This window comes from Carcharodon carcharias, chromosome 14, assembly GCF_017639515.1.
Source record: "Carcharodon carcharias isolate sCarCar2 chromosome 14, sCarCar2.pri, whole genome shotgun sequence".
Taxonomy (NCBI): Eukaryota; Metazoa; Chordata; class Chondrichthyes; order Lamniformes; family Lamnidae; genus Carcharodon; species Carcharodon carcharias.
Window position 1 is genome coordinate 39,356,641 of NC_054480.1, and position 19,602 is coordinate 39,376,242.

General features: G+C 46.8%; 1 protein-coding gene across 1 annotated transcript in view; it reads left to right on the plus strand.

Moving 5' to 3' along the window:
• Positions 1-19,602, plus strand: part of LOC121287519 (DEP domain-containing mTOR-interacting protein-like) — a 75,931-nt gene that overhangs the window by 37,265 nt on the left and 19,064 nt on the right. The window contains exons 7-8 of the mRNA XM_041205453.1: positions 10,578-10,648; positions 15,034-15,138. Coding sequence (XP_041061387.1) covers positions 10,578-10,648; positions 15,034-15,138 — 176 coding nt within the window. The remainder of the gene's footprint in view (positions 1-10,577; positions 10,649-15,033; positions 15,139-19,602) is intronic.

Sequence of the window (19,602 nt, forward strand, 5' to 3'; positions counted from 1 at the left end):
CCTTCCTTTTATCTTCTGCAACTTGCCCTTAATTGTTTCCTGCCCAATGGATGCTTCTCCACTCCTTTGCTTTGCTTTTCAATTGTTGGTCCAGCCTCATGTCCACAGCTTCCCAATCTCCACTCTAGACATATCCACAGTCTAGATATTTCCATAATTTATCCAGAAAAATTCCACCCTTCTCCAAACCTTATTTTGGATGAGTCTATCAAAATCTTGTCCTGGGCATGGACAATGGATGGAATTTCCCCTTGCCCCCACTCAGCTGGCTTAATGGTGGGCAGTGGGGGAGGTCCAAAAATTGGTTTCACACAGGTATAAAATGACGGTGGGATCTTCTGCTACTGCCCACTATGGCGGGTTATATTTCCCACCAGAGGCTGTCGTGGTACCGATTTGCATCCTGCTAATGAGATGCAGATGAAGTCCCAACTGGAATCATCCCCATGCCCGATTCTCTGTGATGCCAGTGGGAAACCACACCGGTCCAGAACACGTCTGGACCAACACAATGTGTCAAAGTTGGGCCTTACCTTAAGAAAGCCTTGGGCAACTCGCGGAGATGAGGACAAGATGAAGGCCTTCAGCGACTGGACCCTGGAACACCATGTGCAGCACGGCATGGGTGGAGCATCAACCACATGGATCTTCTCCACAAAGTAACATCCAGGTGGTGGTTGTTCTTGGAACAGCAGCTTTGCCCAGGGATCGGATCTTCATGCAGAGACTTCACCAGGGGATCGGACCTTCATTCGGAGACTTTGCCTAGGGATTGGATCTTCATCCAGAGAATTTGCCCAATAATCAGATCTCCCAGTTGCAGGTGGAAGACGTCAGGCGGTATTGTTGGGCGGCAGGGGTCTGTTGTTGTTGTGGGGGGTGGGGGGGTGGTGAGGGGTGAAAGGCATTAGGAGAGGAATGAAGAGGTGGAGCGGGGTTTCAAGCCTAGAGGGGGCTGAGGGAGGTTGGGAGTGCTGGAGGAAGAGGGAATCAGAGAGGGTCCTTCAATGGGTCAGCTGGAAGTGAGTGGGAGGGTGGGAAGATCGTGTTGGGTTGTGGGTGGTGGGGGTGGGTCTTATGCAGGTCTGAAGTCGCATGGGGGTGTGAAGATGTCTGAAGTGGTGTGGAAGTTGTAGAGGTCTGAAGTTGCATGAGCGTTTAAAGGTCTGAAGGGGCATGAGGGGCATAGAGGTAGAAGGGGTATGGGGGTTGTGGAGGTCTGAAATGGCATGGGAGATTATAGAGGTCTGAAGGGATATGCGGGGGTGTAGTGGTCTCAAGAGGAGTGGGGGACATAGAGATGTGAAGGGGTTCACAGGGAGCAGTCAGTGGAGTCAATGGTGGATTCCTAGAATGCAAACTGAGGGTAACCATGGTAGAAGAGTATGGTGAGAGTTAAAAGGGGCAGTGAGAGCCGGTGGGGTTGGAGGGTGAGGGTACGATGATTTCGCATGAAGGGGCGCTGAGGCTTGTTGTTGGGGATATGTAGATGGGCACAGATTCGGCAGGTGGGCAGGATGAGGGGTATGGGATTCTCTGGGAGGAAGGGGACTTCAACATTAATCAGAACGTTCTGAAGGTGTTGGGGGAAGGTTGAAGGGTGACAGTGGGGATGTCAAACATTGGCAGAATTTTCCGGCTGGCGTGTGGGTGGCGGAGCCTACACGTCAGCGCTTAAAATGTCGCGTGAGCGTCCCGACGTCAGCGCGCGGCATCACGATATTTCAGTCGGCGGGTGTGCTCAGCAGTGGATGCTCGCCCACCATTAATTAAAGGCCTTGTTAAGGCCCTTAACTTGCCAATTGTCCAGGATTTTGAGGGGCCCGTGCGAACTTCGGGTCAGCACACGGGCCCAACGGGCAGGTGGGTAGGAGATTTTTTAATAAAAGTCATGCACTGGCGGGATATGTGGACTCAGAGGTGTTGTTCATGTTTTACACAAAGTTTTAATTGCTGAAAGTGTTTAAAAGTTGTCTGTTTGATTGTTAGCAGTTCACGTCGATTTCCATGACTTTTTTGTGTACATTGAAACCAGTCTGCAGACAGTAATCTTTCTTGGACCTGCAGCTTTCCAGAGGCCTCCATTTAGCCTGGGTATGGGTCCTGACATCTCCACTGGAGGCAACTCCTCTGAGGAGGAAGGGAGGGATAGAATAAGGAGGAGGCCAGGAGTGCACAATCAACCTCCAGGGGAGCCACCTTTGGGAGGCCAGGCACAGGCACAAGGGACGCAGGGCCAAGAGGTTGTCCAAGGTGGAAGGGGCCGCAGAAGACGTCACTATCCTGCTGCCAGGGTATACAGGCGGCGAAGCAGCTACCTCAATATGACTGTGGTACAGTGCCGAAGGAGGCTCCGAGTCTCAAGGGAGACAGTCAATCTGTCAGATGACTGGCCCTGAGCTATATCATAACTGTGTGGGTTGACACCCCATGCCAGCGGCTCTGAAGCTCACAGTTGCCCTCCACTTCTATGCCTCTTGCTCCTTCCAGGGCTCGGTGGTTGATCTTTGCTGTGTCTCCCAATCAGCTGTCCACACTTGTGTCAAGCAGGTTACAGACGCTCTGTTCAGACAGGCATTGACCTTCATCCACTTCCGCTACGACCAGGCAAGTCAGACACAGCGAGCCAGAGGCTTTGCGGCGATTGCTGGCTTCCCCCGCACCAGGGTGCAATAGACTGTACACATGTGGCCATCAAGGCGCCAGCAGGTGAGCCTGGTGCCTTTGTCAACAGGAAGGGCTTCCACTCCATGGATGTGCGGATAGTGTGAGATCACAGGATGCTGATTCTACAAGTCTGTGCAAGGTACCCAGGCAGCTCCCAAGACGCCTACATCCTCAGACACTCCCAGGTGCTGGGGCTCTTCAGTGCTCCGGCTTGACTGGATGGTTGGCTGCTGGGTGACAAGGGCTATCCCCTGCAAAGGTGGCTCATGACGCCAGTACACCGTCCAAGAACAGAAGCTGAGGAGCGCTACAATAGGAGCCACACCTCCACAAGGGCTGTGGCGAAGAGAGCCATCGGTCTTCTCAAGATGCAGTTCCGTTGCCTGGGCCGCTCAAGGGGCGCACTCCAGTACCCCCCAGATCGCGTCTCTCTGATAGTGGTAGCCTGCTACGCCCTGCACAATCTTGCATTGGAAAGGGGGGATGCAGTTGATGATGAAGACCTTGACGCCCTGGATGAGGCTGCACATGATGAATCCAGAAGTGCCTCAGAGGATGAGGAAGCACAGGGCGATGATGAGGGGCAGCATGCCGACCCACTGTTACACCAGGGAGGCAGGGACATCCGGGACAGTTTAATCCAAAGAACCTTCAGCAAGCTCCACACTCATGGATCAGCAGGAACAGCATTGCCTGGCACTTCCACACGTGGCACTTAGTTATGATATCTTCCACCTTATCAGCTGCAACTAAGGGCTTAGTACAGAAGCATCAATGTCCACTCAAACACTCATGATACATCTGTGAAAAAGAAAAATGCAACACAAAGGAAACACCCTCAGCCATGGTTAGAAAAGTGGACTTTATTACTTCCAAAAAAATAACAGAGACTACTGCTCCATTGCAATAAGAAGAATTTTGTACCATATTCTAAGGCCAACACAAAATCACCAGTGACAAACCCATTGAGTGCCTAACGTGCCTTATGCATATGTTTTCGGGTGCTACGTCTAGGTGCTGCCCCATCGGTCAGAGTGGCTTGTGAGACAGCCTGCTGACTCTGCTGTCCTGTTGGCACCAATGACCTTGGCAGGCGTCCTCTGGCCTGAACTGGCACCTCCCCAGTTGTCGCAGCCTCAACGGAAGCAACGCTGACTGGCAGAGGGGTGGAGGAGCTGCTGCCCTCATCCAGAGCGCCCTGAGAAGAACTGGCAGCGACGACAGGCACCTGCTGCGTCGTGAGGTCCCTTTCGACCTCCTTGCTCAACACAGATGCAGGGGAACCGAGCGCTGACGCTTGGTGCCCAAAACATCTCCCACATTGGGAATGACCACCCGTGGTTATTACCACTGAGGGCTTGCAGGTCAGAGCATAACCCAATCAGAAGATTTTCCATCCGATTGAACCCCCCCTCCATGAGAGTCACCAATCTCTCAGTGGAGGGAAGTGTGAAGCTTTGCCCTGAGGTTCATGCCTTCACGTGCACTCTGCCTGGACTCCTCCACTGGAGAGACCAACTGAAGCACACCCTCATGCAACCCAGCCAGATGCAAACGCGCTTCCTGCCGCTTGCACCTCCAGTCCTCTGGTGCTCCTGCATATTGTGTTGACTTTTTGCCTGCAGAACAGAGAAGACCATTTATTGAGGCTGATCGCTCATGTACTCTGCACGCGCACGCCGCACCCCATCCACAGTGGCTGATCTGAGGCCTCCATCGGCACCTGTCGACACTGCTGGTGATCAGTCCCCAGAAGATAGTACAGCTGCTCCCAACCCCCTCCCCCAACGGCCGCCTTGGACACATTAGTCGTCCATCAATTTGAATAACACACGGGTCTTAGCGTCCATGGCAATGAGGCACAACTAGGTGCGGCGCCGATGTCAGCAGATGGCATTTGGCCAAAACACCTTGAGGCTCCCCTTCTACCATCTCATCACCATCAATATGACATGTGTTGGAGTTCTGAGTATGTGTCTAGCTGCCTCCCCTGCAGGTTGCCCCCAGACTACTCAAATGCCACAAACACCAACATATGCTGCGGGGAGAACCCATCTTCTCCTCAACCACTAAGGCTGATGTAAGCATGGTCAGTACCCGTTTGCCCACCCAGCGTGCGCCAAATGCCCAATACAGTAATGACAGCAAGACGTGGTGGGGGAGTGGGGGGTGCTCAAAGGCTAAGGCTACCTTCTGGGTCAAATGCCCAAGGCCGACATGGAACTCACCCTTCCAGAGCGCAGCAAATCATTGAATCTTTTTCTGCACTGGGTGCCAGTGCACCGCACGTCCTCATGGGCACTCACAGCATCACCAACCTCTTCCCACGCCTGGCTGGTGTCATGGGGGGCCCTCATCCTCCCATCCTCCAGATACAACACATGCCGACGGCTGGAAACCATTTGGAGGAGGACAGCAAGGCTTGCATCGGAGAATCGAGGGGCACAGTGGCCCCCTGCTGGCCTCTCCTGTAGCCTGCCCCCCTCCTCCTCTGGAACCACAGCTCCCTTCCTCTCTCTCCGAGTAGCTATGGTGCACTGCTTCAAGCAGGCTGCCTGGCCACTCTTTATACAGGCTGCCGGCTCCCCATTGGAACCGACAGTCTGAAGCCGCCCGCCCCTGTGACTATTTTCCCGGAAAATGGCGGCGCAGCCCGTTTCGGCAGCGGCAATCGGCTGCCTGCCTGCTGCTGAGTCGGTTGGGCCCGCCCGCCCGTCAAACAGAAAATTCTGGCCATTATACCAGGGGGCCAATGGTTATGGGGAGGAGAGTGTGGTGACTGAATGAAGGGAAAAGGTGTTGGAGTGAAGATAGAAGATCACTATCACTATGGCTCAACTGGTCGCAACTATGGAGAGCATGCAAATTGGTTCATCGGGGATGGGCAACGATGCAGCTCATTTCAACTGGACAACTGAAGGGGAACACCAGCATGTAGCCTTTGCAATGCTAGGGCCTTGGGAGCCTGAAGGCCAAAGGCTCAGTTTGCACTGGAGAGTACTTGCATAAGGCTCGCAAGGGTCCTGGCAAATACCGATGATCTTGGTTGATCCTGCCTCCTCCTGCTGCGGACGCGTGTCTATGTGGTGACCACCAGGGTGTGAGACCCTTCTTACATTAGAGCTAATACCCACCGAGGTGTGTGTCCCTGGGCTGGTGGAGGGTAGAGGTGTCTGTCGTGATGCCTCTACAGTTTCTATGATGTCCTTGCTCTTCTCCGGATTTGGGCTTGCGTCAGAGCTTCCTGCGGCTTGGACTTTGCCCTCTTCCTGGCGGCAGGCATAACTGAGAGAGGAGAGAGTGAGTGACAGCATGAACTGCCTCTAACATGGAGGCACCCTTGGCCCTGTGGTTTCTATGACATGCATTTATTCTTCCTGGTTGGAGGACCAAATCCAGTCTCTTCATCTCCAATGGCCGGTCCCGCCCTAGCCCTGCCAGCTGGGCTGCCCGCTTCTCGAACTCTGTCACTTCTTTCATGTGTGACCGACCTCCTTCTGTTTTCTCCTTCCCTCGCCGGTTATGGCTTAACTTGCCCAGCTCAAAGAGCACAGAGAAGATAGGGTTGGAAGGAATTGTATTTAGCATCCGATTATACCTAGCAATTTCATGTATCTTTCTCATGCTTCCAGTCTTAGAGATAACTCACTGGATTATGTGGCATCTCATTAATGTACTGCAGGTTGTCCAGAAGGGTTCAGGCCACCACCCTCCAGAGCGGTGAGCCCATCAATATGCAAGGATACGGTGGGGAGCACTCAGACTTAAGGATTATAGCTTAAACTACACATTGGATGTGATTAAAGTAAAAGTGAACATATATACAAAAGTTTGCTATCTGTGACAGCAATAGTGCACTTGTGCAACCAATTGTGATTTCAGTATTTCTTAATTTTCCTCTCCCTACCATTTCTTTTAAGTACTCGCCTGAATTCCGCAGCATGGGTAGAGGCAGCCTGCTGACCAGTTGGCCCTGTTGTCTTGGATGACCTTGGCGGCCGTTCTCTGGAGACCTGAGGCCTGGAAGGCCCCAGCTTATTTTGGCTGTCCTGCTGTGGGCCAACGTTTGGGGAAGAGGCATCTGCGAGGTGCGAGTCTGATGACGGGCCTCTGGAATTGGCCTCCCAAATGATGCTGGAGAGTCAGCAAGAGGTGAGGGAACATCAGGCAGATATGTCAGGTGTCCTCAATGGATGGCACACAAGGTGGAGGAGGCTGTCCGCCTGCTGGCTGATGAAGTGGTGCTGACGTGCACACATCGAGGTCTCCATGGGGAGAATGGCAGACTCCATGGATCCTAGTCCAGGAGATTCTGCTGGAGATGTGCGCAGACCTGCACTCCACTGCGGGAGCCATAGGGGAGCTTCTGCCGTGGCTATGTGATAGGCGGGTGGAGCACCTCGATCTCCCTCCAGATGCCCCTTCCCCTCAAGGAGCTTCAGAGAGCCATGTCACTTGCAGAGCTTGCTGGTGCCCTCAATGCCTGAGCTCCATATCCTGACTTCCCCCTCCCCTCCCTACCAGACTGCATTGTGAGCTCTCTGTGTGGAAGGGTGAGGGACACACAGTGGCCTCTCCACCTGCAGAGTGGATGGACTTCAGTGGGGTTACGAAGCGTGACCTGATGGTGCTGCCACAGAACCCATGTCCTCTCTACCATTCATTGTGGTTAATGTGAGCGACTGTGGGTTCACTTACCCTGGCTGCACGGATGAGGTCATTCATCCTCTTCCACCATTAGAGGTCTGACCTGTGCTGGAGGCCCTGGGTACTGACTGTGGTGGCATCCTGCTCCCATGCAGAGTTGGTCTCCCTGCTTAGCCTCCTTCTCCCATCAGCTGGCTACAGCATATCCCTCCTGGCCTCCACCTGGTCGAGGAGCATGCTAAGTAAACCTTAGCGCTGGAGGTCCCAGTCCTCTTCTTGCCACCTCAATTAGCATTGTTAGTAAGTTGCTGTCTGGGCACCTTTTACATATGGCATCCGAATATGATGGCAGGGAGTGCGCCATTCAGCCCGCCCCACCACACAATACATTGGGAAAATCCCAACTGCATAATTAATGTGGCTGTGGTCACACGATACCACGTGAATTCCCGGTAGCCTCCGCAGCAGAAAACACTCCCCACCTTCCTCCCCACCCCTGTCAAGAGACTTAGACCGGAATTTTCCAGCCCCCCCATGCCGGCGGAATCTTCTGGTCCTGCGGATGTAAACATAGATTTCAATGGCTTGTTGGCCTTGCTGCCAAGGAACCTGCCGCGTTTGTTTGGGGGGGGGGGGGGCGGGGGGTTGGCACGGGCGTGCTGGAAAATTCCGGCCTTAGTCCTGGTTGGGAAAGTCCCCCCCAGATGAATTTTTCCCTCTCAATAAGAAAAATCTTGCCCCGTCTATGTAACCTGTGATGTTCAATGCCAAAATCATTTATTGTCAAAGCTCTTTATTAAAAGGGGCTAATAATTGGTTTGCACCTGTTTTGGGGGGTGTGGGGATTGTGATCCACCTGCAGCCGGCCCTGTTGAAGCAAGCAGCATGCAAAGTTTGCGGTGCCTCGATATTTGCCTGATTTTAGCGAGCGCAATTTTCGCTTCTGGCACGCTCAACAGGGGTGCCTAACTTAACTTAACGGCACAGATCTTACTAAAAATTTTAGCCCATTTCCCAGCCAGCCCCTGTGCAAATGAATACCAGAGAGGGGAGACTACACCTGTAGAAATGGGGCAGGAAGAGAAACCTACATGGGGGGATGGAAGAGAGCCCACAATCGGGGCTGGGTGGCAGCCTAAGACTCCCTGAGTATCCTGGAGAGGGTACTCCCTCTCTTCCTGGCCAACAGATAATGCAAAAGGCACTTCATTGGTGGAGCCTGCAGCACTCAACCCCAACCAGTTCCCCAACCCCTGGGTTACACTGTTGAAGTTTGCTTTAGAAATGTTGATTCAATGTCCCACCATTCCACGGCTGGACACTCAGGTACCCCGATATTACCACCACTAAAAAGGCAAAGTGATTAGCATGTTGGGATCACATTCCCCATATCTTACTTGGTGGGGGCGATGGGGTGAGGGTGGGGTGCATGGGGATTAATATTGCACCCCTGATCTTTGAAAAATATGTTTGCGCTTGGGGATCCAAGTTTCAAATGTGGAATTTTTCTTCTCTTGGCATTATGTAAAAGTAGCTACAGCAAAGCTTTGCACATTTGAAGACTTTTCTCAATCCATTATGAACTTTTGTGATCATTTCTAATCTCAGAGGTCAATGTCATTTATTTTGTATTCAGTTATTCTGGTTTTATAGGTTCCAGTTGATCTAGCCAATGCTGCGCACGCTGTCAAAATAGTGTTTCTTTAGACCATTCATTGTTTCATTGGTATTAATTAACTATAACGTTTCAAAAACTTCCTATTTTGTATAAAAACAAAGTTACAACCAGTTTTGTTTTACTCATTAATGTGGCCCTGCATGCTGTTCTGGAAGCAAAGTAGTTGACTATTTTCGTGAGTAGTTATTTATTAGACAGCCCTGTCCTTGTTCCTGCTCTCCCACCTACGGGCTGTGCTTGGCATGCTGCAGGTTGTAATCTGATCACATGTTTCTGAGATTTACTGTGTGCAATAAAACTACAACTTTAGTGGAGTGCAATGCCTAGTAAATAACAAAAATTCTGAATTACATTACATCAATTTAATGCAAGGCAATTAACAGAAATAATAAATTTAAATACTTAAGAGATACTAGGGGTTTTTTCTGTAATTGTTGTGGAAGCGAATTGTTTTAATAGATAACAGACATAAGAGCATTTAAATCTTTTGGGGGAAAACGAAAACATACCTTTGCCTGGTGGATAAAGATAGTCTTCGGTATTTTGGCATTGTAAATATCATGATGTAAAAGGGCTTATTCAACTTATACGTGGACATTGAGCCTCAAGGATTTTTCAACAGGAAAATGGTGGTGGCAGAAGCCAATCAGGAGCGAGTGGATTTGCAAAAATCGGAAGAACTAACTCCTGAGCTTTCCTTACCAAATAAAGCTCAAGGCCAGAAAAAGCTCATCACTAACTTTGTAAAACTCCTGCCCTTATGTTAGAATGCTCTGGGTTTGAGCCTAACTCCAAAATCAGAGTATGACTGACACTCCATTGAGGGTATTACATTGTTGGATTACTATCCTTTAAATCAAATGCTGAACTGAGATGTGGGGATTGTAGGGGGTGGTGGGGTATGTATTTTTTTAGTTTTAGCCCAGAATGAGTGCGTAGCCAGTGTGTGTCAGGGATGCCTGACTAAAGCCGCTATTTTCATGTTTGGAACTCATTTGAATCTAACTGGCAGACTGCAGGAACAAACGGGCACTTCACTGCACTTCACTTGCTGGCTTTGGAAAAATGGTCAGCTTCACCGTGGACCCAGCTGATAGGCTGGGCTTGTTGGGGCAGTTGGGTGGTTGGGGGGAAGTGGAGGGAGTGGAGGGGGGCGGGGTGGGGTTTTGCTGGCAGTATGATCCTGCTTCTCCAGGTCTCTCAAAAATTCCCTCCAAAATAGTTATCTGGGTGTTCAGGAGTTTCTAAAGTTTTCTTTCACTTGTCCTTCAGGCAAGAAACAGACAACTTGAAAATCACGTTCCCTCCCTATCCCGTTTAGTTGTGAAGTTTGTCCAAGTATCAGTCACAACATTCCAAAATAATCCATTGTGTAACAAACCTTGAAATGCTATGAGATATAAAAAGGCAATATATAAATTCAACTCTTTTCTCTAAATGTACTAACAAAAAATGATTCCCTCCTGCTAGTTGGTAACAGCCTGCCTAGAAAAGGCCTTGGTAGGTTTCTCATGTAAAGTCATTTTATTGGTTTTAAAATGTTAACATACTGTGTGCAAGCACTTACTGGTGTTTAACATTGTAGTGTTGAAGAGACCAGTAACTAATGAAGAACTCCTGTCACCTGGAGCACCTTACTTAAAGAAAACATTAACAGTAAGTGTGCATTCCTTGACGCTTTAATCAGTTACTACAGTGGAGCTGTGGTACAATCCAAATGGGAAGTTTTAAACTGATTCAACTACAGTACTGCCGTGGGAGAGTTAAGAACCCTTTATCCCAAATTGTATGGAAATTTGTGTAAGATCCAATGTTATCAAAGTGCAGAAACATTTCTGTTAACTTGCAGTGTAATTCACTGAGCTGGAAACCTCAGGAATCAGCGATCCCTGCATTCCAGTTTGGATTGTGCCTGCTGGTGATTGATCTCTGCTGTTTGAGTAAGAGATCAGCAAGTAACCTAATTTGAATTCCATCCCACACAACTACCTTAACACCATGTGCAGAATTTACAGGGCGCAGCAGTCCCCACCTCCCCAGCCAAAAAGTCAGGGGGTAGTGGGGGAACCTGCCTATGATCCCCATGCATGGTTGCCCTGCATCAATCTAACTCTTGAGAGCAGTTTTAACTGCTTCAGGGCGAGACTTGCACCCCATCTCGAGTGTAAGCCCTGCCTTGGGGAGCCATCCAATTTGCCAACAGGTCTGTATGTTCCAGCAGCAGCAGCTAGGAGCAGTGGCCACTGCTGGGGCTACAGGTAGTCCCACTGTACTGATGAATGCAGGTATGTCAGGGGCCGGGGGTTACAGTGAGGGGGTGAGGTGAAGCAGGGAAGCTGGGTTCACGAGGCCGGGGGAGAATTCAAGCAGGGAGATGACATTGTTGGGGTGGGGCCCAGGGGGTCTGTAAAGGATGTTGCCCCTTGCTCGACACCAGCTTGTGCACCACAGGTAAATTAGCAGCAGAGGCAGGATGAGGAATTTAAATGACCATGAATTGGCTTCTTCAGGGCTTCATTGGACTCAGAGTTGGATGGGCCACCCGATGCATCCCCCACCCCCTGTAAAATTTCAGACAGGTCAGAGACTGGTAGGAGGATAGGTAAGGCCACCCGCTGGATTTTACATGCCCCCTGCCTTGAAACGTGCTGCTAGGGGAGCGTAAAATCCAGTCCTATGTGTGCATCTTCTCCCAAAGACCAAGAATATTGCCCACCTGATCAATCCAAAGGTGGGGAGCAGGGTGCCAGGTTCCCCTCCCCAACCTGGAAAAATTTAACATCCATTTTAAAATGGGGGCATCATAAAATGATTAGATACATTTTGTTTGGGGTTCAGACTGCATCCCAGCTCTGGACCCATAACACCCATTTATGCCACTTGAGTAGCACATTCACTGGGCACACTGATTGTCGATCCTGTCCATGCCAACTGAGTGGTTGGGAATGTGAGAACTGATGTTGGAACTCCTACCCTGGCTCCTTGGGCCTCTGATGCCAGGCAGGACTCAATCTGTTTTCTGGCCCTTTGGCCATACTCCTGCTGGGGTTGTGGCAAGGGTTCACCAGAAGCTCCAGGAACTTTCTTGGGCAATCGCAGTGTTCCAGCTGAGTGGGGAGTCTCAGAAACAGCTTATGGTGGAAATATGAAAGTCTTTTGTTAAATCTTTAGTTAGATTATGTGGCTGTGACTAAGTGTTTTATGTTTGTTATGCAAATTTTAACTTGTCATTGATATTATTTAACAGAAAATAATGTTTAAGTTATTCAGACACAACAGCCCTGTAATAGGACATGCAATAAGTATGCAAATGCGTAATAGATGTATCTAAAATTCCCTTCTCTAATTTAGAGGAGGCATTAATCTGCTTGAATAAATTAATTAATGGCCATGTTGAAATAGTGAACAAAGGAATTTTAGAGGTATGTTCTAGATGTGTGTGCATTAGTATTCCACAGCAATATTACAGAGCCAAATTTCACTTCAGACCAGAATGTTAGTCAATAGTAATTTTAACATTTAGCTAAGTTCAGGGCAATTGCAACCTCCCTGGTACAACTCAGGCATTACAACACTGAAATGAACAGTAATGTTTTAGCAATAAAGATTTTCATCTGTTTGGAATAGCTTTATTAATGTAATAATAACACGGCAACAAAAATGGAGCCCGCAGCACAATCTTCCATAAGAATTAATTCTTCACCAGTTCTTGCCCAGTGACCTCCCTTTTGCCTCAAATTCTCTTTTTCTTCTTCAGTTTCTTTTTTACAAACTTTTAACTTTGACATTTTTATTTACTAAACTCTACACCAACCTTTTGTTTTAGAATTTTTCCAAACTTCAAATCTTTTACTTACTTGTGTTTTTTTCCTTTCTCCAAACTTTTGGGCTGTAACAGTGATGTGTCCACCCAACCTAAAAGCAAACATTTAAAGATTAGCAGTTATGTTGCTGTTATATTTTTCTTCAAAAGTAGGAAGAGCAGCTTTTGGATATGGAGTGTAACAGTGTCTGGTTGAGCAAAAGGGTTTGATTTCAAATTAGCTTTCTGTACTATATATAAAATGATATAAAATGATCCCCTATTCATGGTTAGCAGTGATCAATCAAATAACCAGAAAGGTTACCACATGATGAGAGGCAACCAATTGAGCATTTTTTCACCAACATAACTTAGCAAGCTAGCAGCACATAATCTTAGACAAAGTTTATGACATTTTAAAAAAATTTCAATTCTACTTAATGTCAACCACTTTTCTTAAGAATGAGCAGAACTCTGAAACTGACATGTTTGGATGCCTGGCCGTGTTGCAGTTCAGCCAAATCGCAAGGACAAACTAAACATTTGCCCATTCGCAAGTTTATTTATCTCTACTTTTCCCTGCAGCATGTAAAGCTTGTTATGAAGAGCTCATCATTGTATAATTAAAAAATATTTTTGTAGCAGCAGCATAGCACTGTTAATTTTTAGGTAATTGAATAGTCAGCATCAAATGCAACATAGATTACACTGTTCAAAAGCTTTATATATTTTAACTGGTCCAGTTACATCTTGGGGTGAATCGCCTGCTAAAAATGTTAATCCGATTTCTTTTAATTTATAAGCTCATCAAAAATTTGTAATTTAAAGAAATAACCATCTGCATTAGTGGGTGGACCAGCTTTCCTTCAGCTAAGTGGAAGAAGCTATGAACATGCTCCTGTGCCAAATACCTTGCGTGAGACATGCTAATATTGACAGTGTTTTTTTTAATGTAAGCTGCATTGATCAAAAAACAAAACAAGCTAAAGCCATTTTACTGGCACCAACATTTCAATCTGGACTTTGCAATGAAAGTATTTTGAACTGCAACTGGAAAAATAAAGAAATTTTGCTGATTCCTGAAAGTTTTTGTTTTATCTGCATAGTTCTCAGGTCTGTCTACCTTGTATTATTGGTGAACAAATTGTGTAGTTTTGGTAGTTAAATGTTGTTGTGACATTGGTGTGACCTTCAAGCTTCTAGCCTGAAAGCTGAGTCTTTACCAATAGTGCTCCAGCTCTTAACTACACTCAGTACTTTATCATTACAATCTTTGACCTACTCAGTTTTCACATTCTTTCTGCATCCATGGATCACTGAGATGCCTAATATCTTTCAAATGTGATTTTCTTTCGCCGGACTGTTATACAGTCAACTGAAAACTTTAATTTCCTCTGATCTGTATATCAGCGGATGGAATTTTCCATTACAAGCATTTCCAATTGTTAAACAGCATCCGCACAAATATATTTGTCATCAAATCTTATTAATAAATTTCAACAGCTCTCAGTACTTTATGTTTGTTGTCAGGAGCATTTGTTATCTGGGCACCCAATCTTTAACATGGACAACAAAAAAAGTGCTTTTTAGACAAAAACACCATTAGCAGCCATGATAATTATGGTTTAAATACTTCACAGGCATTTATTTTAATACATATTTATACAAGGACAGACTTGCAAGGTCCTACCACTGATGGGAAGGTCGAGGAATTGCATCATGTTGTATCCATTTTTCAGGCACCTAGCAGCCTCCTAATTCTCCAAAATGTCGGGCGTGAAGCATGCGCATACTTCTGACTGGATCCCCAAGATCATCACTTAACCTTTGAGATAGCTGAGGCCGGAATTTTCTGTACTTAGCTGTATGGAGCTCCTCCCACGGTGCCATTAGCATGGCAATGAGGTAAGAGAGACAATATACAAGGCTCCTCAGAGCTCGCCACTTGTGCGCAGGGTAAGTTCACTCCTTGGAGGGAGCACCCGAAAATGGGAGCTCTGAAATTTCTAGCTAGGAGCCTTGATAAACATGAGTGTGGAACACAGAGCTACAATGCTCTGTAGCCCTATCTCTGACCCATGGTCATATTGAGTGAGGCTCCATGCCAACAGTAAGGCCTTGCACAATCTGCTTAACATAATGTGCAGAGCATTGTAGAAAAGAAATACATCCACTTTAAAAGAATATAAAGCAGTTCCGATAAAATAGAGTTATTTTCGTATATTTCTCTTCATTTTAGATTGTGGGTGATGCAGTGGGCTGGGGTTTCGTGGTGCGAGGAGGAAGACCATGTCATATTCAGGCAGTAGACCCAGGTGGTCCAGCGGCAGCAGCTGGAATGAAGGTAATGCTTTAGATCGAAGAAGTATGTTGTTAAAAAAAAAACATGACTTTTGATTCCAAAGGAACTGGGTGATAGGTTAGACACTAACTTTTCACCTCTGTGGTCAGGTTTCAAATCCAGCCACATTAATGGTATGTGATTTTCTGTCTGATGGCTGCACGTTCCTATTTAAAAGGAGTTTGGGTAATGTCAATCCAACCCCAATTGGGCATGGGCCTACTTCATATGGCAGTTTTACTTAGAGACCACAGGGATATATGAAATGGAGAAAAATATCCATCTGGTGCAGTAGCGATGTTTTTTCAAGGTTGGGACTGAGGCTCATTCTTCAAGCAGAATAGAGGAAATTTTACCGTGAACCCTTTTTTAAGTTCATTCATGGGATGTGGACTTTGCTGGCTAGGCCAGCATTTATTGCCCATCCTTAATTGCCCATGAGAGCTGCCTTCTTGAACTGCTGCAGCCCATGTATTGTAGATACACCCACAGTATCCAATTTTCTGTATTGGTTAGATACAACTGAGTGGCTTGCTAGGCCATTTCAGAGTCAACCACATTGCCATGGACCTGGAGTCACATGTAGACCAGACCAGGTAAAGACAGCAGATTTCCTTTCCTAAATGGCATTAGTGAACCAGACGATGGCTTCAAGGTCATCATTAGAATTTTAATTCCAGATTTTTATTGAATTCAAATTTCACCATCTGCCATGGTGGGATTCAAACCCAGATTCCCAGAACATTACCCTGGGTCCCTGGAATACTAGTCCAGTGACAATATCTCTCCCCAGCTATAGCAGCAATATAGCTGATCCGTGTCCTGCAGGCTGCTTAAACCAGGTAAGTTTCTGATTTTCATAGATTTTTGTGAAGCTAGACTGCTGGAAGCCTATCTGCCCATTTCCTTCCTCCTTCTCCTCACCATTCAATTTGCATTTCCCCTATTAACATTAAACTTCCAGTTTGGATCCTCAGAGGAAACTAGATTTCTCAGTCTCTCCCCACCAAATCTGCCCACCAAACCCCAACCATTGAGCTACCTGTAAGTGCTGGTCGAGTGCTTGCTGCTTGCTGGCATTATGCAGGCAAGACCAAAATATCAAAATGGCTCAGTCCTTGAGGACATGGGGTGGGCGCTGCCTGCTGACTGTTCCATGTCTGCCCAAGCTGAAATTGGGCCCAATTGTGTTCTCTGCGGTAAACTGATTATTCCTTAGCATTACCCAATGAGATTAGATTTATGACTTTGTGCATTTGCACAAATATAATTGTAGCGGTAGAGTTAAATTCAGCACGGGTGCAAACTAGTAAAAAGCAAGCTCAGGACTGATGTTAAGAAGCATCTTTTCACACAAAGTGATGAACACGTGCAATGAAAGTGGAGATAAAAACTTATTTAACTGTTTGAAAACTATTTAAAAGCTACTTAGGTGTCCTCGTGTGCAGGGGCCTAGGTTTCTAGTGATGCAATGAGCTAGACAGTTTGAATGTCCCACCTCATCAGTATTTATCTTTCTAGCATCTTCCTATTCATAGATGGACTTTGCTTAACATGAGTTGCTCATCCATGTATTGAGATGCCTTCAATTTGTTTCTAGTGCACCATACCATGCAATTTTAGTGAATTGTCCTTGGCTTTGTGAATTATTTTGTGTTGGAAAAGGGGAAAAAAAAGAACTTGCATTTATGTGGCACTTTTCTTAACTTTAGGATGTCCCAAAGTGCTTTACAGCCAAATAAGTACGTTTAAAGTGTCGACACTGATGTGTTATAGGAAACACAGCAGCCAATTTGCAACAACTAGCTCACTCAAACAGCAATGTGATAATGACCAGATAATCTGTTTTTGTGATGTTACTTGGGGGATAAATATTAGCCAGAACACTGGGGATAATTCCCCTACGTTTCTTCGAAACAGTGCCATGGGATATTTTAAGTCCACCTAAGAGGACAGTTGGGGCCTAGGTTTAATGTCTCATCTAACAGATGGCATCTTTGACAATGCAGCACCCTTTAGTACTGTACTGGTGGGTCAGCCTTGATTTTTGTGCAGAAGTGCTGAAGTAGGACTTGAACCCAAAACCTCCTGACTCGGATGAAAGTACTATCCATTGAGCCATGCTGAGATGGCTGAATAATATACAGGGCTAATTAATATGGGTAGAAAACTGGTGGTATCTGAGCAATTAGCAGAAATGCAAATCAGGTGGGATGAATAACAGGTGCATAGTTCAATAATGCTAGTTTTCTACACCCCCGAAGGTTGAAATTTACCTCATGGAGTTTAAAAAAGCATTTGTAACACAATACAAGGAACTCTCTTATTACAAAAATATGTTGAATATAATGAAAATGAGTTAAAAATGGCAATCAAAACTCAAAAGATTTTCTATTGTGGCCTGTGGATGATTCGTGAACAGAAAGGTAAAACAACTGGTAAGAGAGACCTTGTGACTGATCTGTGATTATATACTATGAAGACAGTTGCAAAAAAAAAAATTATGTTGGTGTTAGCCGATGGCATGGTTGCTGGTTGAATTTCCTAAGGAGATTATAATTATGTTACTAGCTGTTTGGCAAACTACAAAGCAAATGGGAAACTCTTTAATGAGTGCTCTAATGAAGGACATCTAGTCTTAGATATTTTTCTTCATCATAAGCCTTCCCACACCATTTGTTTTCTTGCCAAGGGCTTGGTGGCCAGAAGTAATGGACTGCACCCAAATCAACATTACTGCTCCTCTGGTTGCCAGGAAACACTCAACAGGAGCTCCTCATCTAATCTCCCTCTTCCAACAGTCAAATGTCTGGTCTCCATGTGATGCCTCACTGCACTGTGCAACTCAAAAGAGGAACTGAGAAGAATGTAAGAATTTGGAGCTAAATCCTCTCGCTTTTTGGCACCGTATATCAGTTCGCTAAAATGGAACTAAACATTGCCTCTTTCATTATATTTTGGAAACAGCTGGAAGATTTAAGCCTTTTCTGTGCTAATGAGTGCCCACACATGTAGAGTACTGACATATGGCTTCTTACAGTTAGTAAGCTTTGAAATTATAATTCCTTGTCAGACATTTCCAATTTTAAATCTTAATTTGTGATTGATTTAGCTTGAAGTTTCATTGCTCCACCAATATATTTGAAGGCTTAGGCTATTAGATTCTGATTCTCTTTCAGCAGCATGCACATACAGAGGGTGGAGTCATCCCAGAGTTGCGGTAGTGGCTGTGAGAAACGACGTTTTACCCACCAGCTGCAATGACGAGTTTTCACGCCATATCATCCACTTCCTGCCTCATTAATTATGCAGCCAGAGGAAACACAGCATCTCGCTGGCGGCAGCCTCTGAATCACCCGCCAAGCCGTTACTTCACCCTTTCCTCACTCTGGGTGCCATACTTAAATTGCAGCCGCCCACACAGTTCTCAATTCTTGGAGCTCAGGGCTGCTCTAGTGAAGACGTGGCCCTGAAAACCAAGAACAATCCAGTGTCCTGTCACTGGAATGCCTTTTAGAGGCTGCCGTGATGTCCTCCAACCCAGTTCTGGTCACAGGAGGTCCAGCAATCTCACCACTCTGGCTTGAGAAGCGGTGGCAGTGGTGGCCAATGCCAGCGCTGCACAGAGAGGTTGGCCATCCAGTGTAGAAGGAGGATGAATGATCTTATCTGTGCAGCCATGATTGAATGGCGTAGAAGCTTCGATGGGCTGAATGGCCTAATTTCTGCTCCTATATTTTATGCTCTTAGGATAAAGCAATTATTTCATCACTCCAAACTCACATAGTCACAAGACCATCACACATTCACTGGCATCTCACCCACTGCCAGCTTAAGGGACATCACCACTCACTCTCTCACACACACCTTCACATCTCCATCTGGCCTCATCTCCTCTGGAGACTGCCTCCTTAGCACTCACCATCTTGAGGTCACTTGCACAGATCAACATGTGCCCCTACACACACCTTGGGTTACCCTCCTTCCTCAGTACAGCTCTCATCCTGCAGCCTCTTCCCTTGCCTGAGGCCACTTCTCCCCCTTCCCCAAGAAAGCCCTAGCCCTGCAGCCATTGAAAAGCCACACATGCCTTACAGTTGGTCTGGTAGGTAGAAACCTGCTTGTGAGCCCTCCTAAAAGTGATGTGGTGCTGCCTGTTAAGCCTGGTGCTGATGACTGTGAGTGCTGCCTGAAGCAATGTAAGCAAACAAGCCTCAAAATCCCAAGCAAAGTGCAGCTCACCAGGTGCATGTCGCTTATGTATAGTTGTGAAACATATGTCTGGATGATCCAGTGTAGGGGGGGATGATTCTGGTGAGCAGGGCTTATAATGAGATGCTAAAGTATTAGAATTAGGTTCCCGACATGCGGTGGTGGGAAACACAGCCTGCCATTGACCGGTGGAGCAGACGATCTCAAACAGGTGATACGATGACATGAAACCGATTTTTGTGATCTCCTGATAGT